General features: G+C 37.9%; 2 protein-coding genes across 2 annotated transcripts; one reads left to right on the forward strand and one right to left on the reverse strand.

Annotated features, from left to right (window-relative positions):
* Window positions 1-4,581: 4,581 nt before the first annotated feature.
* Psma2 (proteasome 20S subunit alpha 2) lies at window positions 4,582-13,158 on the reverse strand. The gene is made up of 8 exons (XM_020179426.2): window positions 13,057-13,158; window positions 11,644-11,720; window positions 10,822-10,954; window positions 9,297-9,419; window positions 8,106-8,187; window positions 6,587-6,660; window positions 4,948-5,005; window positions 4,582-4,863 (listed from the first exon to the last, which is right to left on the reverse strand). Exons 1-8 carry the CDS (start codon window positions 13,155-13,157, stop codon window positions 4,747-4,749), a joined length of 765 nt encoding a protein of 254 aa, XP_020035015.2. The 5' UTR covers window position 13,158; the 3' UTR covers window positions 4,582-4,746.
* Window positions 13,159-13,299: 141 nt separating this feature from the next.
* Mrpl32 (mitochondrial ribosomal protein L32) lies at window positions 13,300-18,222 on the forward strand. Its single transcript, XM_020179428.2, has 3 exons — window positions 13,300-13,463; window positions 15,505-15,686; window positions 17,911-18,222. Exons 1-3 carry the CDS (start codon window positions 13,334-13,336, stop codon window positions 18,163-18,165), a joined length of 567 nt encoding a protein of 188 aa, XP_020035017.2. The 5' UTR covers window positions 13,300-13,333; the 3' UTR covers window positions 18,166-18,222.
* The last annotated feature ends 6,894 nt before the right edge of the window (window positions 18,223-25,116 follow it).

Below are 25,116 nucleotides of genomic sequence, written 5' to 3' on the forward strand. Positions count from 1 at the left end.
CGATTCCCAGGCGGCAGCGCGGCCTGTGGAGTGGAGGTGACGCTAGAGCGGTGGCCATGTTTGTTGAGGGCACTGGCTTTTCCCTCAGGCTAGGGAAGCAGGAGCCTTGGGGAGGAGGGAAGGGGGAGGGGAGGGCGCACACACTTGGTCCCTGAAGAGGAACCTGAGCGCCACTTGGACTGGCTCTCATTCCCGCTGGGTGCGGGACGCCGGATCTCACCTCATCTCAGGTGGTTTTGGGGAGCTCATTTTAGCACAGGAATCACAGTGGAGAGGCTTGTCAAAGATCAAAGCACTTTCCACTGCACCACCCTGGGCGCTACACAGAAAATGTGCTTTGATAGCCCTACTGAAGAGAGCAAAGGAATTGGAGGCTTCTGAGGGCCTGGGATTTGTCTAGCCAAGTATGTATAAAATCACCCAGAAAAATTAGATTTGAGGAGTAAAGCTAATTTTCAATATTAAGAAAAACTTTCAGTTAAAAGTTAATTCCATGTACTTTGCTCCTTCTCCAAGCTGTACTTAAGTGAAAGGAATTTAAAGGGAATAAACCCACAAAGAGAAAAAGAACAAGATAGGAGATATCTGCAGACAAGATACACCACCAGCATCTTTAGAAGTCAAGAGCAACAACTTACTCAGTGCTTCATGTGTGGCTGGCATTGTCCCAAATGTTTTACACTTATTAGTCAGTCCTCTTAACCTAAAAGGTTAACTGATCCACACCACAAAGGTTATTCAAACCCAAGCAGCCTCCATTTGGAGGACTAAGCAAAGCTGAGAAAACTGCCTGCAGAAGTGGATATTAAGCAAGTGCCACAGAAGGCAGAACCCCAGAAGGGTTTGGAAGTTCAGGTGCCTGGAAGATAGAAGGGAGGGTTTAAAAATGGAGATTGCTTGTCTACAAGAACAAGCACCTAGGTCCTTTCTTCCATCCAGTGCAGATGGGCCAGCCCTCATCTTCCTGAGGCATAGGACTGAGTTCATGATGTTGAAGATAATGAATGGTGCCACTGGGCTCTTCTCCGCCCCTCCAGGAATGTTGGCACCCCTTCTTCCACTCTCTACCCATCCCCTCCCAGCCCCCAACTGTCTCCTCAAAACACCTTTTCTGTGGCAAAATTAAGCAAATGAAAGATTCCTGAGAAACTCATTCAGCATCCACCACAAACTAGTACAGGCCTCATTCACAAACCCAGTACTTCCACTCATTTTGTTTAGAATTTGAAGGAAACAGAACAAAATGGTTTTAAAAGTATCAGACGATATGGGCCATAAAAAAAGGATTTCTTTTTTTAAGGCGAGATGGCAGAACATAGGAAACATCCACAGATGAATTGGAAAAATCAACAACAAAAATAGAGCAAAATCAAAAAGTTCCAGTATCCAATTAACATGCATTTTAGACAAAAAGAAACTTTAAAAAAAAAAAAACCTAGAAAAATCTTAAAGTGTTTATAGTGAAAGGGCCTATTGAGTGTTCAGCACAATGAATGGTAAGAAATCCACACAAAGGCAAATCATTGTGACATTTCAGAATACTGCAAATAAAATATCTTAAGAGCTGCAGAGAGGAAAAAGAAAAGATTTGGCATTATATACGTAAACAAAAGCACTCAGCTTCCATCAGCAAAACTGTAACTTAAAAGGGAGTAATGCTTTTAAAATGTGAAGATAATTTATTTCTAACCTAGAACTTTTACACCCAGCCAAGTGAGAAAGGAGAATAAAGTTTCAAAGAAGCAGCTAGCCTGGATTTATAGAGGACAAAAGTTTCAAGGACAGGAACTTCTGGGAAGTGTGGGAAAGAACTGTCCCAGATTACCAGGTATCTATCTGACCAGGAAGAAAACAGTAAACATACATTTTTCTATTTCTGTTGGAGAAATCTGGCAGGAATTGACTGCTACACATAAAACAAAAGCAAGGCAACATCACCCAAAGGAAAGTTATTTAGGAAACAGTTATGACTTACTTGTAAGTCATATACTTACTTGTAAGAAAACCCTTTTAAACTAAACATGATTTAATTGAGGCAGGAAAAAGGGAAATTCGGGTGATACCAGGAATACAGAACAGGCCTTATTATTCTACTGTTTTGAAATATGGAATTAAGCTTCTGATGATATACCTTAAAAAGTTGTAAGTGATGGCTTTTGGGGAGTGGATCTCAGGGGCATGGGTTTTAAAAAAAAATGCTTATACTCAGGAAGTTATCATTTACTTGGTGGCCAAGTATTGCTGATGTATAAGCACTGTCAGTGGAGGGAGGTGATCTAAAATGAAGAAATGTGATACAATGCGATATTAAAACAGGACCTCTAAAGTGGTTTTCTGGAAATTAGGATTCTGCGGGAGTGACCAAGTCATCCAAGAATCAGGCAATTCAGTGAACATCAATATGCTCTTCTTTACACACCTTACCTACATTGGTAGGGAACTACCTGATATAAAAATTGAGGTTAATTACTAAGAGTTGGTGGTTTTCCTTCTATGGAAGTAACTGAGCAACAGAGGAAAATTCATTTGATGTTTCCTTATTATCTATTCAGCACTTTTATCATAAAGGTCTGCATTAGTCCTCTTCCTCATTCCCTCTTTCCTTTTCAACATCTTCAGACCTCCAAATACATGATTTAAAAACATATCCATGTTTCTCTATTGTTTTGAAAATATAAATTCAAGGTCAAAATAGAGTTTTCAAGACACAAACTGAACCAAAGAAAGGCTACGAATATTAGAAGCATGGTACTTAGGTAAAATTAAATGAAGCTAGAAATCTGGGGATATAAACTTATGGGTAGAGTGTTTGCCTACCATGTGCAAGGTCCTAGGCTCAATCCCCAGAACTACAGGGAAAAAAAAAAAAACAACAAACCCAAACACTTAACATTGTTTAGCCGCATGTGGTGGTACACACCCCGTTCCCAGCCCACAGGCCAATGAGGCAGGAAGATCTCAAGTTAGAGGTTTATCTGAGCTACATAGGCAAGACCCTGCCTCAAAAAAAAAAAAAAAAAAAAAAAAAAAAGTGCAAAAAAATAGGTTAGAGTCCACAGGGTAGAAATGATTCAAGACTTTTGGAATGTTTAGAGATGCAATGAGTTGGTACATCAGAGAACTAAGTTTGCTAACAACTGGAAAGAATTTAATTTTAATGCTACTGAAAAGAATGAACTGTGTGCAAATGAGGATTAGTTGCAGACAGCTTCAACTGGAACTGGGTTTTGCATTAAGTGGGGCAGGAGGCAGAAGATTAAGCCTGGATCTGATCTACTTCAACTATCTTTTTCTCCCTTTACTCTGTTGGATGAATTCTGTAGCACACAGTTAAGAACCTACATGACCTTTCCTTTTGTTTTAAATTTATAAACCTTTATGCTTCCCTTCTTTGACCTGTAGAATTTTGACATTCCTCTGGTCTTTTAATACTGGACATTAAAGAGGGCCTAAGAAAATTTAATGGAAGTTAACACAGTGCATTATCAAATTTAGTCCTTAAAACCCTCTGAGGTAATTACCTTAACAGTTACCCAGCTAGTAAGTGGGAGTTAGACCTGACTTCAGAGACCATTCCTCTTTATTAATATGTTCACTTTCTAGTGTGCTGGAGTCACAATACACCAACAGCCCATATGGACATTATTAGATGAGACCTTCAGGACAGGTATGTTAAAACAGGAGGCTAAAGTGTCATCGCCTGAAAATGCTTCTACCATCCACAACCAGCTATGGTAGGTAGCAGAATTATAAATCCTGTCAAAAATGCTCTAAGATAAGGCTCTTTTTACCTAAACCTAGCTAAATCTTAGTTGAAATCTTTTGAGCTACATTTAAATCATATAATTGCCTACTACCTCTTCATGGTGATAAGAACTCATAAATTATCTATTCTGTGAACAAGAATAACAATTTCTTTTATACTAAGATGCTTGAAAAAACAAAACAAAAACCAAAAGACACAATTAAGCACTGTGCTTTCACATATAAAATTGGAGTTCAGACACCCCACTGTTTACTTTGATTACACTGAAGAGTCCATTAATGAGGGAGTAACTTACTCCAGAGTTTTGCCATGTAGTGTTAGTATTTTATTTCCAGCACTGACACTTTTGAGTTAAAAAGGTCTAGTATAATCTAGGGGTTCCTTTTTAATATGCTCACATATTTGTGATGTAGAAACCAACAAATTCTGGTTTATTTACTTTGATAATATATCTCCCAGAGAAAATTCACTTGGCTTAACACTCTTCATAGCTTCAGTACAATCACAGGGTGTTCTGGGATCTCACTGACAACTGTGCTTCTTATCTTGTCTCTTGAATTTATGAAAGTATACAGATTGTCCCAGCAAAAGCAGTGATGTTTATCAAAATCAGCGATGTTTATCAAAATCAGCATTTTGGTTTAAGGAAACATAGACAGCGTATGTTAGCAAGCGGGGCAATGAGATTTGACTTAATTGAAAGGGCATGAAGACTGTAGAATCCTCATTCTGCTTTTCAATGTAGGTTCTGGAAATAAGTTGATTAAAAGCAAGAAATAACTGCTAAAATTTTACTAACTTCTAAAAAGCTGAAGTTGGATTTAACAGTTTATTATGATTTGTAAGTGTCATTTTAAAAACATCAGTCCATTAAACTATGTAGAAATAAGTATGCAAAAAGTCTGCAAAACAAAACATACTTTGAACATGTTTAGGTACGTAGATTATCTGAAATTCCGGATTGTTCAGTCACTTCCTTATTATGCTATGGCAGCCAGGTAATCCTTAACTTCAGTTGGAGTGAGCCTCCTAAAGCCGGCTTCATTGCAGATCCCAACTTCAATGTTATCTTCTGTCATTTGCCCTTCAAAGCTTTCCTATGGAGGGAGGAAAATCGGTCAGTTTTCCAAGTAGTTCATTATGAAATCATTATAAAATCATTTGGTAGATACTAAGCTAACCTTTAGGGTTAAGATGGCTGTATGAATGGCATCTTCAAGTTCCAGATCTTCATTATATCTAAAGAAAATATTTTAGAAAACAATGACTTTATGGCAATACTTACGTTCCTTATCGCTATTTTAGACACAATGATAGCAACAGCATAAGATTTCATAAGACAATCTAAAAACACTCTTAAAAACATTAATTGCACATTAATTCCTCTAGTTACCTCATTCAGATGTCTCCAAATAAGAAAATGACAATTATTTGGTGCTCAATTCCAAATATTATTAAAAAAAGTGTAACCCTAAAATGAGTTTAGGAAACTTCTTCAGTCAGAATAATTTAATGAAAAAATAAAAGTGTTAGGTGTTTATTCCTATAGGCTATAACATGTGAAATGTTTGGAAGACTTATTACCTAATAAAAGTTAAAAGGAAAGTGCCCTTTGATCCCAAGGTTACTCTTACCACTTAATTTTTAGTCTAGGATCTTTAATGACCTTAACACTATGTGAAAAATGTACAGGGAAGGTCATCTGCTAAAAGTCAGTAACATTTTTCAGTTCAAAAGGTAAGAGTCTGAAATACAGCTGGAATAAGTGACAGCAGTTTGTTGTTCTCCAACAGCAGAATTTTACAGTGCTTCACTTTTTTATTTGGCAGAACTGGCGTTTGAACTCAGGGCCTCACACTTGCTAGACAGATGCTCTACCACTTGAGCCACTCTCCTAGCCTTTTCTTGTGTTGGATATTTTTGAGATGGGGTTTTGTGAACTATTTGCCCAGGTTAGCTTTGAACCATGAGCTTCATCATCTCTACTTTCTGAGTAATCAGGATTAAAGGTGTGAGCCACTGACACACTCAACCAGTGCTCTATCATTTACCAAGGCCAGTGGCTGCTCCCGAGTAATTGGGTGAAGAGCCAGAGAGTAGGAGTTTGTGGCTAGCAGGTTCAGCCAAGGCAACAAGTTATCAACACCCCATCTCAACAAGTTGGGTGTGGTGGCTCATACCTGTCATTTCAGCTATACTGGAGAATTAGGTGGGAGGACTGCAGTCTAACAATGGCTCTGGGCAAAACCCACAAGATCTTTTATGAAAAATAAATAAACCAAAAAAAGGCTGGGGTGTGGTTCAAGTGGTAGAGCACCTGCCTAGCAAGCAGTTACTGATAAAAATCAAAAAAAACTTTACCAAGATTTTTGCTAAATATATTGGTACAAATATTTAATAAAAAATATTTAATTTGCTCAAGGTTTAATGAACTTGCAAATATCTAATAATCCATGTAGTTTAGTCTGCTCAATACCAAGTATTTGGTTCTATTATTTTTTGTCAATAAAAGCATTAAATCATTAAAAATTGCCTACTCAAAATAAAATTCTTTTTGAAATGTTAGGAAAAGTAAAAAAAAAAATAAGCATTTAGGAAACAACCAGAAGAATGCAGAAAGAAGATGTCCTAAAGAAATGAATATTACCACTTAATATACTGTAAGTTAGGAACCCAAGGTAACCTTTCTGTTTCTTTTTCTATAACTAGGTTCAAATACATGGTAATATAACAAATTTATTTAGAACCATAAAATCAAGTTTAAAGAGTGAGGAAGTCCATAAAGTCAGCTGCCAATGAATCTAATTCTAGTGAGCATACCTTTTCTCAAGAAATGTCTTCCCATTTACATAGTTCTTTCCCATCGCTGTGGCCTTCCAGGCAAAGTAAGCTCCCTAAACATGAAGAAAAAGGGGCCACACATTAAACATTGATACAATTACTCTGCCACTTGCTTTTTAACTCTACAATTAGTGTATCTAAGGACACAGAGTATTTATTGGAATGGAATAGAAATGTCACACAATAGCAAGATGAATGACAGAAACATTAAGAAATTTGGAGGTTAAGAAGTTTGATATCTTGATTAGGTGATGACTTCCTTAGGCATTTACATGTATCAAAACTCATGGCACTGATGATTTCTGTACAATGCACTTTATTATATAAATATTTGTTAAAATGCCAGTTAAAGGAAACTGAAGTTAAAACAAATAATCAAGAGTAGTATTTTAATTTAACAGACCAAAGGCATCTAGAAATGTGTCATATTAATCTGAAAACTGGTAATCAATTCATCACTAGTGAATAAATTAAAGAGATTGATTTTTATTAAAAAGATATCCAAAAGCTTTGATGTTTTGTAATCTGAGGTGAAATAAAAGCAGCAGCATTATGCCACATACAGCATGGCCTTATCTGTTGAAAAACATACATATGCACATGGGAAAAAAGCCAAATATTTTGAAGAAACAAGTGCCTTTTAGACATTAATAAGGAAAAATAGCACAAAAGATAACACTATTCCAGAGATAGTGGCTTCTGTCACCTACTGGAAAAGAAAGTAAGAGGGCATATGTCATTTAGTTTTGGAATCTGACAGAAGGTGTAACACTGTCAGAGACCCCAAAATATTTTTCCTGATTTACAACCAACCAAAATATTTTTCTTTTGTCTTTTAAGGTTATAGGTTAGATTATAAGGTTTTCATTGAATGAATTTACAATTATCTAATAAACCATTAACAATGAAAGAGCAGGTCCTAATCTTGAATAATTTTCTTAAGGTTCCCCTCATAGCAAATGGGACATGGAGTGGTATTCTCTCTAGGAATGCCTTCTACTCTAGACACCAATCTGATATTTTAAAGCAGACAACTCACCCAAGATATTGATCACATACTCATTTTGCCAAACACTGAATTCAAGACATCCAGTTTTTGTTGGAAGAATCACACTCAATTCAGTACCAAGATTAAATTGATGGTAAAGATGACAACACTGTCCTCCAGATTCACACCTTTAATTGGTGTTTTCCAATCTAACATAATTCTAGAGATCTAATGAGATTTGACTATTTCAACAAGTCATTCAAGTTTAAGACATTGATGAATGACAGAAAAATGAAGGGTAAAACTAATGTAGCTTGTAGCTTCCTTAGAAGACTGAATTAATGAAATTTTGAATATGCAAACAAGTGTGCACCATTTCATACTTTCTAAAGCCAAAATGAAAATGAGAGAAAATGCTGATAAATGTTAAGGACTTTATGGCTTACACTTTTATAAGATATTCAAAGAACAATTTTAACAAATCCTTTACATTCATCTAATGATACTTACAGATGGATCTGACTGAAATAAATATGGTCGTCCCTCATTCCAACCACAGATAAGTAATGAAACTCCAAATGGACGAACACCACTGTAGAAAGGAAAATGAAAATTATTTGATATCTTCATGGTGGTAAAATCATCCTAAAGTAAGAATTTATCAATACTGTCAAATAGGGTAAATTGCCAAGTAAACTAAATTAGAGTTTTAATTTTAAGTTCTTTCCAAATGAATCAATTCAAAGCGAACTATCTTTATGGCAGTGAGGGACAGTCATCAAATAAGATTGCGTTAAATGGAGTGACACCCTTTTACAGTTTGCTCCCAAACGTTCATGTGTGGAAGGTAGATTCCCAATGTAACAGTCATGAGAGTTGGTAGGTCTTTGAGAAGTGAACCTACTGGAATGTTTTAAGTCATGGGCACCATTCTAAAAAGGATTAATGCTGTTCTCTCCCACTGGATTAGGTCTTGTAGGAATGGATTAGTTCCTACAAGAGTGAGCTGTAAAAAAGGAGTAGGTGGGCCTCTTTCCATTCTCTTGATTTCTCTCTCTTGCAAGGGCTCCAGCCAGAAGGCCCTTTATCAGAAGCTGATGACAGCATCATGCTCTTGGACCTCGAGAACAACGAGCTAAATAAACCTCTTTTCTTTGCAAAGTACCCAGCAGTACAAAATGGACGAAGATACACACCTAAAAATAATGGGGTGTTACCTAAGTAAGGGTAACAGTTAGGTCCTAACATACATGACAACGTTCAACTAATGCAGCTTTTCTGCTGGGTTTACGTATCAACAACTACCTTTATAGTACCTCATTCAACAGTGGAATTAGAATGAACACAATGCATCAAAGAGCTAATGTGCTCATCATGGGCTCACAATCACTTCTGAATGGAAAGTGAGGAAACAGTAATGATTGCCTGTACATATCCACACAAGTGTCTTAATCATTAGCAAAATGACTTTCTGATCCAAGATGCTTTCTGCTGTTGTATGAACAAAAAAGTGCACACTTTTTTCCTTAAAATATTCTATATGAAAATCAGAAACACTCATCATGTTGATTTTTTCCATTTGTTAAGTAAATATAGAAACAGCCTGTCTCCTTCTAGTTATGCATCTACTCTTTCTTTTTAAATGATTATTTATTCCTTCTTTTAATTTACAACAAATTTCAAGTAGCAAAAGCAACTTACCCTGACTGCGTGTACTCTTGCATCACAGAAGCTACTCTCTGTACCAACTGAGCTGTGGGAATGGGTTCTTGATAAACGAGATAGTATTGCTGAGCCAGTTTTCGAGCTCTGTGCACAAGCACTCTAACAAATAAGGAAGAAATAAGATTCAGTTAAAATTAGTATGTTCTACTACCTAAGGACTCGATTTCCCTTTTAAACTTACAGCACAAATTTAGCATGTATCTCTTTACTAGTTATCTACTCAAAGCCAGTCTTACTCTTACATCTAATTCCAAATGATTTAGAAGAAAATATTAGAGCATTATAGAGGAACTGAAAGATAGGAAATAGACAAGAACAAGACAAAAGGGGAAAGTACAGACTAGGGTATAATCTAAAAGGAATAGATTTAATGCACAAAATTATAATTTTATTGTCCAATGTGGCTTCTTCAAGACTGACCCCTTTATCTGAGGACGGCCACCTTGTCTTTTTATACTTCACCCCAGACAACACACACATATATGCACACATGAACATACACAATTTCAGACATGTTTTTCACTCTGCCTCAATTGTTGTTGTAGAATACTTTCATCTCTCTAACTACACTTCAAATTAAGTGTAGGTATTAAAAAACTGAAGGAACTTTAAAAGTATAAAGCTTGTCAAAAGATATTAATATATTATATAGGAATCAAATGTATTAGCAAGATAAGATTTATCTTTATCTGTTCATGGACTACCAAATTGAAATAAGCACATTATCCCTCTGTATGATATCATGCCCCTCTGACAATGGTGGCCTACTCTTCAGTGGTTACAGGGTCCACTGTGGTGAAAGCTGATCACATTCCAGTGATCCAGAGATTTCACTCACTAAAGTGAAATTTTAGCTCTACCTATCTTGCTCCACAAAGCCATGAGTAATAAAATAATATTCTTTTTACTTGTTAAGTAACACAGAAAACTGTCAATCTCTTAACTTGTTGGTACCCTTATATAACAGGAATAGTCTCTCTTTTCTTAACGACAAAGGGAGTGATATATGAGCTTCTGGATCCTGGCTGGTTGCCATACTCAACAACTTTTAGTGGCCTTTGAAAATTTTGTCCCTTTGACAAAAACAGAAATAAAGATAATGAGGTTAACTCTGGATGGTGAGGCTTCTTTTGCTGCCTGATACTTTCAAATAATTTAATAAATACATGTATTGCTTTGATCATTTTTAAAGTACACCAGGGAATACCGAAGCCATTTATGCACAGTCCTTGGATGATAGAAGGATAGTAATCAGAAGGAAAAGTCCACTAAAACAGAGATAAGAGGAGTAGGAACTCTCTCCTCTTATAAATGGTTTATACTGGCTTAATCTTCTTAAAAGTAACCTGCATAGGCAAAGTAAATTTAGTTGTTAATGAGGCTGTGCTGTTGCTAAGCAAATACAAAACAATAAATAAAACTGGAAAACTACAGGAACAACTCTTGACTTGTATCCTCAATTCATGAGCTGGTGAGAAAAACTATAAATAATATAAAATACCTGTAATCTGGGCCCATGCCACTATACACCAAACCTATATGCTTGGTGATTGGTTCCACTTTGTGTACACTTCGCTCATCATACAGAATGGATTTCTGTTTCTTCTCAGTTGCTAATACCACACCATTTGCAGCTTAAAAAAAACAGAAGACCTACATGTTTAATTATTTAGAGACAGTGTTTCATTAGCTTTCTAATTAAGGATGCATTTAACCCAACCTCCTTTGTTGTTTTCTTTCTTCTGGATTTTTATATCAAAATTAAGGAATGATAAATCAATTTTTTCCTCACTGATTACTTATAGTGCACCAAAAGAAAAAAAAAAATCTCCACAGCTAAAGAAACGTATTACACACCTCTCTATTCTAGGATATCTAGAAGTTTACAAGCTTCAAAAGAATAGATTTCTGCTGACTTGGTTATAACATAAAATAAATCATGTAGCCCTTTTTTTACTTTAAGGATACTAGAATATGAAACAACTATAATGTATTTAGATTATATTTTATAAGCAAATTATAGGAAGGATAAAACTGCCATAACCAGAGACTTAATGGGAAAATAAAAATACTTGGTTTTCTGAATGGAAAGGATTAGTAGTGGATTATCATAACTAATAGATAAAGGTGCAACATTTACTTTGAAAAGAAGCTTTAATCACTGCAGTAGGCCGATTACTCTTTTATTTGAACCTCAAAATACTCTCAACAAAAAGTGTTAAAAATCATGCTGTCACAACTATTTACTTATAAATTAGTTACAAACTCCCCCCAAAGGGATAACTATTAACAAGCATCTGAAGTGAATGAAGCATTTAATTACCTTTAATTCCCACTGAAGGGGCTCCTCCAGCTACAGCAGCCAAAGCATATTCAATCTGGACAAGTTTACCGGAGGGGCTTAAAAAGAAACACAAGTTATTTGCTAAATTCACATGTTCTTCATCTTTCTGTATAAAAGCTCAATAACTGGTGAGCTTACTGAGCAATCAAACATCTTTTGAGATCAGCAATGCCACTAGCACACACATCTCTATCTGGGATAACTAGACTTCTAATTTTCTCTTTTCGTACCTCATTTTATGCTCTGTCAGCTATCTTTAGATCATGTCATGCCCACTTAAATCTTAAAACTTTTTGGTTCACTTAAAAAGCCCTTACTCTGGCCTAACAGGCCCTGCCTGGTTAACTCTCATCCAAATCACTTCCTTAATCACTATAGTCCACCCTGTCAACAATTCTCCTTACCCTGAAATTATCAACTAGCTGGTTATTTTATTTTTCCAGTCTCAAAAATCACCCTCGAACTCCAGGCCTTTCCTGAGTACTCAGTCTAAAGTTATGCTCTTTCTTTCACCTTTTAAAATAAATAGTATCAGAAAAACATTGTTTAGACCTCATTAGTAGGGTCCAATTTGTCCATTTGTCAATATCCTCAGCTAAATGTAAATCACTGAACACTGAATGTAAACTCGGCTACTCATGGACGTCCTTGGACAAGCTATTTAATTTTAGCGGTGGTTAGCTCATCTGTAGCATACTCAGATAACTTTCCCCAGAGGTGGCAATGGAAAGCCACAGTTAAGTTGCACCCACACAGAAAGTATTCAACAAGTTAGATCCCATGTGACTTTAGTGTCAAACAGGACACCAGCTAAATGGGCATCCTTAAGAAAATGCTTAAGCCACAATCATTCCCCGGTAGATTTTCGGTGATTTCTTTTTTAACACTGAGAACGGTAATATACTTTAAAAAACAAAAGCAAAAACAAAAAAATCTCTGTCCTATAACAGAAAAGCCTAAAATTTTTAAAAGCATACCTTCGACAAAAAAAAAAAAAAATGCACGATTTCATTTGACCAGGATCCAGAGTTTCAAAAGATCTGCATCAGGCCTACTTGGGCCGGGAAGGAAATCCCTGAGTGTTAAATGGGCCACCTGGAGAAAGCTAATCCCAAACTCCTTCCGTTTCTAGTGTCCGAAGGGAAAGTGAACACCTGGCCCAAGGCCTCCTCGTCCCTTAGCTTTAAGTTCGGTCGGGTCCCAGGTCCACGCTCCCCAGGCCTTCCGACTCCCCCAGCTTCGGGAGCAAATGACTTTGCAAAGCTGCCTCTCCAGTTCTAGTCCCTATGGGACCCTCCGGAAGCTCCAAGCCAGAACCAGGAGAAACAAAACAGATTCGGGTGACTTTCTGTAGCTTCTGCTAGTGGGAGCACCTTGGGGTCTCTTCCATACCTGAATGTAGTCAGCGAAAAGCTGTAGCCGCGCTCCGCCATCTTTAGCTGGAGAGCGAAAGCATACACGCACACATGCGCACTGAAGTAGTTTTGGCTCATTTCCCCGCCTCTCCTTCCCCTCTCTCTCCCTGATTGGAAGAAAGTCAGAGGCGGTCCCTGTGCATGTTGGGAGTTGTAGTTCCATAAGCCGAATTTGCCTGACTCTTGGTTTGTACGCATGCTCTTACTAGGGCGGGATCTATCAGTTCAGAGAGTTCCGTCTTCCGGCCTGGAAGATGGCGTCCGCTGTGTTGATGGTGGTGGTTCCTCCGTGGCCGGCAGGTCGGGGATTGCTCCGAAACTGTTGGGAGCTACTTCAGCGGAAACTTCGGCAGAGCTGGTCAGGCTTTCCCAGTCCTCCATGGGGTAGGTAACGGAAGACTCGGTGGGGAGTGGGTTGATGAGGGGACACCGAGTTGCGAATGATAAATTTTTGCCCTCGGCGAGCGTGTATTAATTTTTGTGCCCATCCTCCTGTAAAAAAACAAACAAACAAACAAAAACCGTACATCGGTACACGGAATGTAACCCAGGCTTTTTAGTTTGTGTCAAAGATAACACAACCGGACTTTAGTTAAGTCTCTGAAAACGTGTGTTCAGTCTTTGCTGACGGGAAGAACTTCATTCCAGTGTGCGCGAAGTGATTCTGGCCCTTTACAGCCGGGAGAGCGGGCCAGGGCAGCCAGGGCAGCCAGAGATGTGCCCAGGAGTGATCAGTGAAAGTGCAGTTAGTCCAGATGTGTCTGCTAGCTCGCAGTTCCCAAGTTAGGATTCTTCTGTTCTCTCAGTGAGACTGGGAGTCAAGTCCTATCCTCGGTTGATAGTATTTCAGAGGAAGGGCCTCGGGTCCTTGAAAGAGTTGCTTTTGAATTGCCAGGGCTACATCTTTACATTTGTAAGCCTGTGTTAGTAATGTTGTAAGAAAGGGAGTTCAGGTGCCTATTATCAAGCGTGTGTTGACGAGGACGAAAACAAAATTTCCTGGCAGCGCAGTCTTTCTCAGGCCCTCCTAGAGATTGGTCAAGTCTTTTTGTACTGGTGCTTGGAGAGAGATCTTCTATGCGCACTGTTCTGCAGTTCTCACTTAGCCTACACGCTGCCCACTCTGGATCCCTATTACCTTTATTTTCCTGATGTCTATGGAATGCAAGTTGATCACGTCTCCTGAGTTCTATGCAGATGGATTCCGATTACTGTATTTCTGTCAGGAACTAACTTTAATTAGAAGTATCTTGGATGTTCAAACTATCGTTGCTTTGACATATGCAAAGCATCTCAGGAGTGAGGAAAGACAAACAATCTGAACAGAACTATATACTAAAAAAAAAAAAAACTACCTCTATATACCAAACACTGTGGTAAAACATTTTTCTCCATGTACTTGCTGGGATAATTCTCCAAAACAATCGTGGAGGTGTCTATTTTTCAGCTGAAGAAGTACACTCAGAGGGGTCCCAAGGTCGCAAAGGCTGTCCAAGCCTGTGCTATTAACCACTGAAGTATGTTTAAAAACACCTTGTCTGTTGAAAAAGAATACCATATCTTAAGTCTAGGGAGCTTTATATACTTTCAAGAGTTCTTAACAGCTGAAGTATTGGAAATCAGAAAAATAGCAAAGAAAGGGAAAGGAATCTCTCTGATTTTATGAACAATTCAGGAAAAAAAAAGTGAGACATTGAGGTTGATATAGTGTTCAGGCCTGTAATCCCAGCATTTGGAGGCTGAGTCAGGAGAATTGAGAGTTGAGGTCAGCCTGGGCTACAGAGTTGGAACACAACCTGGATTTATAGCAAGACCCTGTTTCAAACCCCCATTTCCACCCCACTCCAATAAAGTGGGACATTGATAAGCAAATAAACAAAAATATGCAAAAAAAAAAAAGTGGTGAGCTAGCTTTTTTTCCTTAGAGAATAAGGAGTCAAGATCAAATATTAATGAAGTGCTCAGTGACTTAGGGGACCTACCAGGTTGTATGGTAAAGAAGCTTACAGGGTTTGAATATGATACATATTTTTTAAAGCCAGTTTCAGAAGTGCATTAAGTGAATGCACTAATTAATTAGGTATCTACTGTCTACCACACAGAATGTAGACAATGAATGATTTTGTTTGTTTTAAGTTGGGTGCTTGTGAGACTTTTATTAATGTTTACTGTATCACTTTAGCAGGTTCCACTAAGAAAAACCTTTTGTGTTATTTAAAATTGCCTTTTGTATGAGCTTTATTACTGTATGCTTTAATAGCTAAGGTTTCCTGCTAAATGTCTGTTGAAGTTTGCATTCTAAACTATGTCTATATATGTATGTGTGTGTTTATTGGCATACCACAGTTGATTATTAAAGAGAATAATATTTCTAATCATTTAGGAGGTAGAGATTGATTCTGCATGTCCATGTTTTATTTTATAGCACCAGCACTAGCAGTCCAGGGTCCAGCCATATTTACAGACCTAGCAAATGATATCAGTGGAAGGAAGGAGAATTCCAGCATTTCTGACAGCATCTTTTGGATGGCAGCTCCCAAAAACAGACGAAGTATTGAAGTTAACCGATGTAGGAGAAGAAACCCTCAGAAGCTTATTAAAGTTAAGGTAATGTGTTGATTTTTGTGGGTATGCTTTGCCTCAAGTCTGCTATTCGATAGCCTTCTGATATATTTGTACAGCCTATGGATAAATTGTCTCAAATCCTATGTTTTCACCCTGTGGCCTGAATGAAATACAATATTCTCATTATGTAAATCTGTCCTCTAGCCTAAGTATTAAAAAACATACTCAAGGAAGAAGTTTAGAGAGTAGACTGAGGACTAGGTCTGAAGAGCCCACATGACTTTTGAATTTTGAGCTGTGTCAGTTGTGAACAATGCGATGTTGAACTGTTACAAATGGATGAACAGCTATGGCAGGACCTCATTAAAATCAGAAGTAGGAGGCATGTTGGAGCTTGGACTTTACTAATTATTACATATTTAATTTATTCTTTGCTCTCTACAATAAAATACTGTTGAAAGTCCAGAAATAATAAAAATAGCTAACATGGGCATAGCTCAAGTGTTAAGCATACCTAGCAAGTGTGAAGCCCTGAGTTCAAACCCCTGAACTGTCAAGAAAAAAAAAAGTAAAAGTAGCTAACATCTATTAAGTACCTGTGATGTATCTCAGTGCTTTTTGTTACTGCATCATGGTACCATGTTCTCACAACAGCCTTCCAAAGCAAGTATCATTTTCTTCATCTCGGGCGAAGAAACTTAGGCAAAAAAGAATTTACCTGTGGGCTAGGAGTATGCATGTCTCAAGTGGTAGAGCCTTGAGCTGAGTTCAATCCCCAGTACCACAAAAAGAAAAAGCTGAAAAGAAGAAGAAGAATTTGCCTATGGTCACACAACTATTAAGTGGCAGAACCAGAATTTGAGCCCTGGCAATCTGATTTTGGGACCCCTCTTGAAACTTTCCTTTTGAAACTCTCCTTTATGTACTCCTACTTTGAGACAGTTCAGGATTCCTCCATCCCACAATGTGAATGAACACTCTTGGAGAAAAAAAATGATAGTGTATGTTGGCTCTGATCTGTTTATGGCTTTTCCAATTATAATTTCAATTATTATTTACTTTGTGGCAATCTACAGCAGTAACACTGTATAGATGAAATGCAACTACATTGACTGTTAAATGCCTAGAACTTAAGCCAAAAACTGTTAACTGATGCATGATTGGAAATGAACTTAAATTTGGAACTGAAAACAGTTAAGACTTTTAAACTTTGGTCTGGAGTACCTAAGATTTTAGGAATGAAATTTTGTGCCAAGATTACAGAACTTCTCTCACTACTATTGTTATATACGTTTATTTTCTCTGTTGACTTATTTCCTGCTATGAATAGTGTATTGTTTTGGGTACTTTGATCACGAAAAGAAGACAACTGACTGGGGGTATCTTTTATACCTTCACTTAGACATGCAATTCTGTTTCTAGTATAGCAGAATAAAATGAGAATATGATAAGGCAGTCATTTGCAAGTTTCTTTGTTCCTTTCAGAAAATGAAATTGTTTTGCTGTCTGCCTCACAGATAAAATCTTATGAAGTGTTGAAGCTTTTTTAGTGTTCCTGTTAACCATTTTCTGTATATATTTTTTTAAGCCTTAGAATTTGTTGAAAAGTTTTTTAGAGGTTATAATTTTGTAAAGTTGGATAAATGTATAAAAATTCATTAAAATACCCTCAAATATAGCATAACAAGAAAGTTTTACGTTAAGGAATAATCGGTGCTTACCTTTAAAAAGAAATACTATACCACCTAGCAAACCTATGTTCTATAAATGAGTTTATATCACACTAATAAAGCAGTGGAAGCCAGCTTGTAATGTTCTTATCTGTTTTCCTCAAGATAGATTGAAAGTGAATTTACTTTTTCTAGGTGTCTTATTTAAAATAACCATTTGGATCACCCTGTTTTGTTGATTGACTCCTTATTAGACGTTTAGTATTCGTCAATGACTATTGTGTTTAAGTAAAAATGTACCATGTGCTATAGTCCTGTAAATCCCACACATGGGAGGCCAAGGGAGGAGAATCCCGAAGTACCATATCCAAAGCCAATAAACCTGAGTTTTAGTCCCAATTTTATTTTAAACTAATTCCAAGTCAGTATTGCTTATTCTCAGGTTTCCTGTTAGGATGAGATTGAACTGGATGATACGTGACTTCTTGTAGCAGGAACTTTCTCAGAAACCTAATATGTAAGATTCTCTCCTGATGGTGATTATTTGCACATTATGTTGTCTCTTGTTAATATATATGCTTTTGTTTGTTTTAAAGAACAATATAGACACTTGTCCTGAATGTGGTCATCTGAAACTGAAACATGTCCTTTGTGGCTATTGCTATGAGAAAGTGCGCAAGGAGACTACAGAAATCAGACGACAAATATGGAAACAAGAAGGGGGTCATTTTAAAGTTCCTACTGTAGAGACCATGGTGCTGTACACTGGAGAGAGACCATCTGAACAGGACCAGGGAAAGAGGATCATTGAACGAGACAGCAAGCGGCCATCCTGGTTCACCCAGAACTGACACCATAGATGTTGAAAGGATTATTTCACAGTAAAACATTTCTCTTGAAACAGGAAAGTCTTTGTTTTCATGTTGTTGTGCTTGTTTTAAAATCATCAGTTTAGCTTAAAACATATTTTTTGAATAGCTAGTTTTGTGTGAGATAATATGAAGAATATATCATGAATGAACTCTAAAACAAAAAGTTTTAAATTCATAGCAAGGGCCAAATGTGGTTGTTCACAACTACAATCGCAGCACTCAAGAGGCTCAGACAGAAGGATCTTGAGTTTGAGGCCACCTGAGTTGTACTGAGACCCTGTCTCGGAAATGGGTCATAGCAAGTATGACTCAATCACACCAAAGGAAAGGAAGGAAAAAAAGAATTACATGCTTTAGCTCTGGCTTGTTTCCCAGTGGTTTTCTTAGATAAGAATACTAACACAAAGAGCTGGGGTGAGTGGCTCACTGCTATATCTCAGATACCTGGGAGGCCATAGGTAGGATGATGGCAGTTTTTGCCCTGTTGGGGCAAAACCATGAAATCCTACCTGAAAAAAACTAAAGCAAAAGAGGGCTGAGACCTGTCTCTAGTGCTAGAGCACTTGCTTAGCAAGTGCAAGGCCCTGAGTTCAAACTCCAGTCCCACCAAAAGAAAAAAAACTTAAACACAGATACTTTATTTAAGTAACTTGGAAATAGACTATTATTTTGAATTCTTGGTATTGTTTTCAAGATTGTAGTTGTTGTGGAGCTTGGTGAGGTGTACCTGTAATACCAGCACTTAGGAGACTGAGGTAGGAGGAGTTTTAGTTCAAGGCCAGCCTAGTCTACATGAAGAGACTCTTTCTTAAAAAATAATAATAATTTTGTTAATAAGAAAGAGTTCTATTTTTTTTGTTTTGTTTGCAAATTAAAATAGCCTTTGAAGGAGTTCACTTTGTATGGAACATGCTAATTTATTTAGATGACTAGAAACAGTTCTTTACATTAAAGGGGCTCATGAGATTTGTATTCTGTAATTTTGGGAAAGATTTTTAGTAGAGAGATAAGAGTGGATTCCATCATATACAGAAAATATGCTAAGGATGTTGACTGTGCATCTCGCTTGTAGCATGTCCTTTTAGTTTATTACACATTTGTATCATTTTTATCTCTTTATAGAGGTGTCCTCTTTAGCTTCTTGCGATTTACTTTTTAATGTTTTCTCCTCTCATTTGTGCATTCACCTTGAGCCCAAGGTTTGCTGTTTTGTTTTCTGCTTCATTCAAAATAGAACTGAGATAACTCATTGAAACACATCATGATAGGAAGTAAGAAGATTATAGTTAAAGAGAAAGATTGGAGAACAATGCAAGATGAAACCCAGGGATGTATTTAAAAAATACATGCCACCGTAACATGGTCATTTATTAGATTAGGCAGTAAGTTCAGTTTTTAGCTGTATTTGAAAAGAAGGAATGTTCAGTTACTTCACTCAGTTTCCACCAGGTAAGACATAAACTAGAAGGTGTACCACTAGCCTGGTACTAAATTCTGAGTAATACCAACCATGGAGCTGCAAAATGAAGACAGTTTAATGGTAATTCATGTTGACATTCCTAGAGGTAAAATAACCTATTTGGAATATAGTATAGACCCATGATGTATTGAAGTGCAAGTCAGTGAAAGCAAAGCTTTAAAACTTCTAAAGCACTAGAATCCCAGTTAACAGCTCTTGCAAGGGTTAGCTCAATCCAAGAAAAAACTGAAAATTGGAATACCAGAGGAATTGATTCTCTGCATTATTACGGTAGTTCTCCAGATACTTATTTTTTACTTTGACAAATTATGCAGATGCTATGTGTCAAACTTAAGGTAGATGTACTTTAAGTAGAGCATTGGTTCATGAAAGCTAAGGCTGTCTAGGGGTATATATACCTGAGTAAATTATACTGCTACTCAGTATGCTGGTTAGCTGATAGATTGCAAGGTGAAACCCTGGGTAACATTGTCCTTTGTTGTGGATTGAATGTCTTTCCCCAAACTTCACATGCCATGTTTAATATCCAGTGTGATGGTCTTAGGAAGTGTGGGACCTTTGGGAGGTAATTTGGTCATCAGGGTAGAGCCCTCACAAATAGCATTAAAGCTTTTGTTGGAAGAGACACAAGAGCTTTTTCTCTCTGCTCTCTGCCATGTAAGGAGGAAAGGAGAAGGGTGTCTGCAAGCCAGAAAGCCAAACCTCAGAACCAAATTTACTGGTACCTTGATCTTGGACTTCCCATTCTCCAGAACTGTGAGAAATAACTTGTTTACACTACCCATGTCAACTGACAGAAGGCTCTGTGGAGATGGATCAAGTGAGAGTATGTGGGCAGAGTCACTATTACTGTTTTCTTCTTTCTATTCATTTATGGTTATAAAATAAATTCCCAGATTAGACCATTGTTAGCAAAATCAGATTCTAGTTTATTTCAGCCAACTATGTCGTAAAGGAGAGTGCCCACAACTATTCAGAGATTATCTTCTTAAAATTATCTTACAATTGATTTCTGTGTATTTAAAGATGTTTTAAAGATGTTTAGAAGGGAGCCAGGTGCAGTGGCTCATACCTGTAATCCTAGCTACTTGGAGGCAAAGATTGGGAGGATTGTATTTTGAGGGCAAAAGCAAGACCACATCACAACCAAGAAGCTGGGTGTGGTAGTACATGTTTGTGATCTCAGCTGTGTTGGAAGTGGGAAGTTATACTGCTAGGTGGACCCTAGCAAAACACATAAGGCCCTATGTGAAAAATAACCAAAGCAAAAAGGGCTAGGGGCATGGCCCAGTACTGCCAAAAGTAGTACTTTTATCTTATCTCTAGTTTTTACTTGCAGGAAAAAGAAAAAACAAACAGAAAACAAGTGTTAATCAGGATTCTCCAAAAGAACAGAACCAAAAAGGGTACATGGTAAAAGAATTAATAGTCCTTCAGTTGCCATCTGCAGGCTAGAGAGCTGAGGAACCCAATAGCTTGGTCCAAGAAACTGGAAGAAGTCATCCTTGACTCTTCACATTACACGTTGTCTCCCTTTCACATCGAACCTAATTAGAATCTGACCACTTATCCTTGCTTGCACTACTGCTACCACTTCCCAGTTAGAGCCTCCATTGTCTCTTTTTTTTTTTTAGGATCTTGCTGTGTAGTCCAGGCTGGCCTTGAACTTTCAATCTGCCTGCCTCAGCCTCCCAAGTACTGTGCTTGCAGGTATATGCAACTATACCTGGCTAAGTTTTTCTGGGTTTTATTTTTAATAGTACTGGGATTGAACCCAGGGCCTCCTACTTGCTTAACAAGCACTACTACTTGAGTATCCTTCTAGCTGTATCCTGCCCAGAGTATATTAAGTTGCCCCCTAACTAGTCTCCTGTGGTCTGTTTTCAGCTGTAGTCAGAATCCTTTCAGGTCAGAGAAGAGGTTACATCTCTTCTCCATTAAGATTCCTTTATTCAAAACCTTAAATGAAACATGCCAAATAACTGATCATTTCTACTTTATGCAAAAATTATACTTTGTTTTTGGTAGACCAAAACTATTTTGGGTGCACATGGATGACATCAGTTTAATGAAATTGTGGTAGATCTTTTAAAAATGTGAGTATTTTTCATAGTTTGGTTCAGACAGTGGTGATAAAAGAATTGCCTTCACCCTCTCCTCAAAGAACTTTTTCTATTCCTGCCCCCAACATCCTATATGCAATTTTTGTGTTTCAGGGATATGATTTGACCCTCGGTAGTTTTAAATCTTGTGCTAAGGAACTCTATTGTCTGTGATTAGAGGTTCTTTACTTGACACATACACAAAAATAGATGTTTGTCTTCAGCTGCACCTGAAGGAGCAGTATAATTCCAGTGCTTGAATTAATGAAGAGCATTGTTACCTGTGCCTCCATGACACAATGGTGTCTCTTCCAAATGCTGTTCTCTGGTTTCTACAACAAGGAGTGTGTGGCAACACCTAAGGCAAAAAGAGCATGGTGCTCAGTCCCTATCCTGGCCTACTCTTCACAGGGCAGCTTTTTACTCTATTGAGAACATTCCTTATACAAGGCTCATGCCTTTGTGTTTCCTGCTGATGTCCTCTGCTGTCCCTGTTGACCTGTGCATTCACCTTCTCCATGCTTGTGAAGATGCTAGTGAGTGTTAGGGATACAGTTTGTTACTAGACTGGGAGAAAAACTAGTGGGCCAATATGTTCCTGTCTCCTGAACCCTGCTATTAATCTCAGAGCCAGCTTGCCAGTTTAAGCCTTACAACCACACCAGGAGCTGCCATAATTCAACCAGACATCACGCACAGCCTCACTAGGGGGCAGCAGGTGAATTGCATTGAGAATCTTCTCAAGTGAAACAATAAATTGTCAGCTCTAGCAGTGCTGAGGACATTGTCTGCTACCAAAGCCATCAGTGTGTGGTTAGGAGACAGGATTACTGTAGAAGAAGGCCTGCCCCTAACACTGAGTAAACGCCATCAGCTGTGAACAAAATTTAGCCTCACCCATCACTATGTTCACAGCTTCTCTCTCTGCCTGGAGATTAGTGTTGGTTCCCTCATGGTGCCCATCTGACTCTCTTCTTTTCCTACCTGATAACCCTTGGGTTTATGCAGCCTGCTTAATATAATTCCTTCCCAAGAGTATTTTTTTCAGGAAAAAAACAGAACAGTACTGCTATGTAGCTATCTCTCCAACATTTCTGTGTGTGTGTTGAAACAGGGTCTTGCTGGGTTCAAATTCCCAGTCCTCCTGCCTCAGCCTCTGAAGTACATGCACCACCATCCCCAGCCCCACTATACAGTGGCTAGAAAGAAATACTGATTTTCTTCTTGACACTATTCTAATTCAGTAGCTCCAACCAGGAGTAATTCCCTTCTACCCTCAGGGAACATTTGGTAACATATACAGATATTTTTGTTGTCATAACTTCTGGAGAAGTCAAGTTCTACTGGATTCTGTTGGGTAGAAGCCAGAGATGGTGCTCAACATTTTCCCCTATCAGACTCAATGAAACTAATAATATTTTGAATAAAAAATTTGATAAACTACATTAATTTTATAATAGTCTCATTGTGCCCCCCTATTTATTCCATACTTTAAACTCTCAGTGATAATTTATGTCTGTGCCACCAGGTCTAATTTTCCTAATGATCTCCAGATTCATATATCCACGTAATTTAAAATTTTCATTAGAACATACTGTAAATCTTTAACACATCACAGCCTACCAACTTTTCTAGGTCTTTTCCCCTAGATTCACTTTTCTGGCAGCCTAGGTTGGCTCATTTACTCAATAAGTATGTCTATTATTTCTATTAAACTGTAGTACACTTCTTAACAAACTGACATTCTGGGGTTAGCACATCAAAAGTAGAGCTGGTAATCACCCCTACCTCTTACTCTACCATGATAAAAGTCAAGTTGCGCTAGAAAAATTCTAGTCATTCTTGATTTCTCTTCTTTCCTTCTCAGTGACATTCAATTCGTGAGCAATTCCTTTTTACTCTACCCCCATAGCATGCCCTGACTCCCAAGAAACATTTAGTTTGAAGGGATGCTGCAAGGGGATTACAATAAGGTAGAGCAAGAATGAATCTAGCAAGACAGGATACAGATCTCTGGCCATTATCTAGGCCAGAGATGATGCAGTACGGAGCAGGATGATGGTGGCCAAGACTATAGTGAGAGAGTGGAAATTGAGAAATACAAATATTTCAGAAGCAGAGTAGACAGGAGCTGGTGATTACTTGTTAGAGATGCAAGCAGGAAAGTGGGGATGATTCTCAGGTTTCCAGCTTGAGCAACAAAGGGCAGGTGATTAGGAAGCTTGTGTGAGGTGAAGGCAAGTTATGGGGGGAAAACTCAAGATTCCTATTTTAAACCAACTATTTGAAATGTTTGTTGGATAACCAAACTGAGATGACAGGGCCACTAATGGGTATGTGAGTATCTAAATTTGGAAACTGCAGACAGTGTATTTAAAGCCATGGAAATGAATGAGATAATCCAGGGCAAGTGCTAAAGAGAAAAGAGAACCCTGCACAAAGCATAAGAACATCAAACTGTGGTGCCACGGACTCCTCTCCAACAGGAGAGCATTTCCGTAGGGAATCACACATTCTGTCAGATGCTGCTGGGAAGTAAAGCAAGGTGAGGATAGAAAAGCACCCGATGACTGTGGCAAATGGAGGTCATTTGACACGACAGAAGCAATTCCATTTCAGTGTTGGCGACAGGCAGATTGGAGTGGGCAGGAGAATAGCTGTTTGCAGTTAGTGGAGGCAGCATTCCTAGATGGGTCTTTCCAAAAGATTTTATCTACTGGGGAGCAGAAAAAAAGACAATAGCTAGAGCAGGATAGAGGACGGGAGTAAATGTGTGTGTGAGACCAAAAGGTCAAGAAGTATTAAGACTGATGGAAATTATGCAGTGAAAGAGAAGACTGTAGTAGATACAATGATGCAAAAAGAGAGACAGTCCTCTTCAGTGCAGTAAGAGGAAGGGCCAAGGCTTGCTTTTATTAGTAAGAGCAACTTCCTCTATTGTAACAACTGAAGGTTAAACCAGAGGAAGACCTGACCCTAACAATATTCTAGATGTCAGAAGAAATCCAAGAAGCCTGATTCATTTTCATCCTTCTTTTAGAATGTGGCTAGAAGCTCAGATCTCTGAATCTAACCTTACTGTGCAGCCCCATCCATGACGTTGCTTTTCATTTTTCTTTCTGTTAGGTTTAGATGAAGTAGCTAATTTAGTCCAATGCCTTGATGATTTAATGGCTGGTGTCATATGGCATGTGTTGTTCCAAAGGCTTAATGATTATATTTGCTGATACTCTCTTCTGAAGTATGAAAGCCAGAAACATCTGAGTGTATACTTTATTTAGCTAGAATGTGGTTTACAAAGGATAAAAATTAGCAATAGATAAGAAAAATTCCCAAAGCCTTTAAGAA

Source organism: Castor canadensis, chromosome 2 (genome assembly GCF_047511655.1).
Source record: "Castor canadensis chromosome 2, mCasCan1.hap1v2, whole genome shotgun sequence".
NCBI lineage: Eukaryota > Metazoa > Chordata > Mammalia > Rodentia > Castoridae > Castor > Castor canadensis.

Coding starts and splice junctions, on each gene's coding strand:
- Mrpl32 (XM_020179428.2), top strand. CDS start 13,334: ATGGCGTCCGCTGTGTTGATGGTGGTGGTTCCTCCGTGGCCGGCAGGT. Junction 13,464..15,504: donor CTTTCCCAGTCCTCCATGGG/GTAGGTAACGGA, acceptor TTTATTTTATAG/CACCAGCACTAGCAGTCCAG. Junction 15,687..17,910: donor AGAAGCTTATTAAAGTTAAG/GTAATGTGTTGA, acceptor TTTGTTTTAAAG/AACAATATAGACACTTGTCC.
- Psma2 (XM_020179426.2), bottom strand. CDS start 13,157: ATGAGCCAAAACTACTTCAGTGCGCATGTGTGCGTGTATGCTTTCGCT. Junction 6,661..8,105: donor TATTTCAGTCAGATCCATCT/GTAAGTATCATT, acceptor CTTCATGTTTAG/GGAGCTTACTTTGCCTGGAA. Junction 5,006..6,586: donor AAGACATTTCTTGAGAAAAG/GTATGCTCACTA, acceptor TATTTTCTTTAG/ATATAATGAAGATCTGGAAC.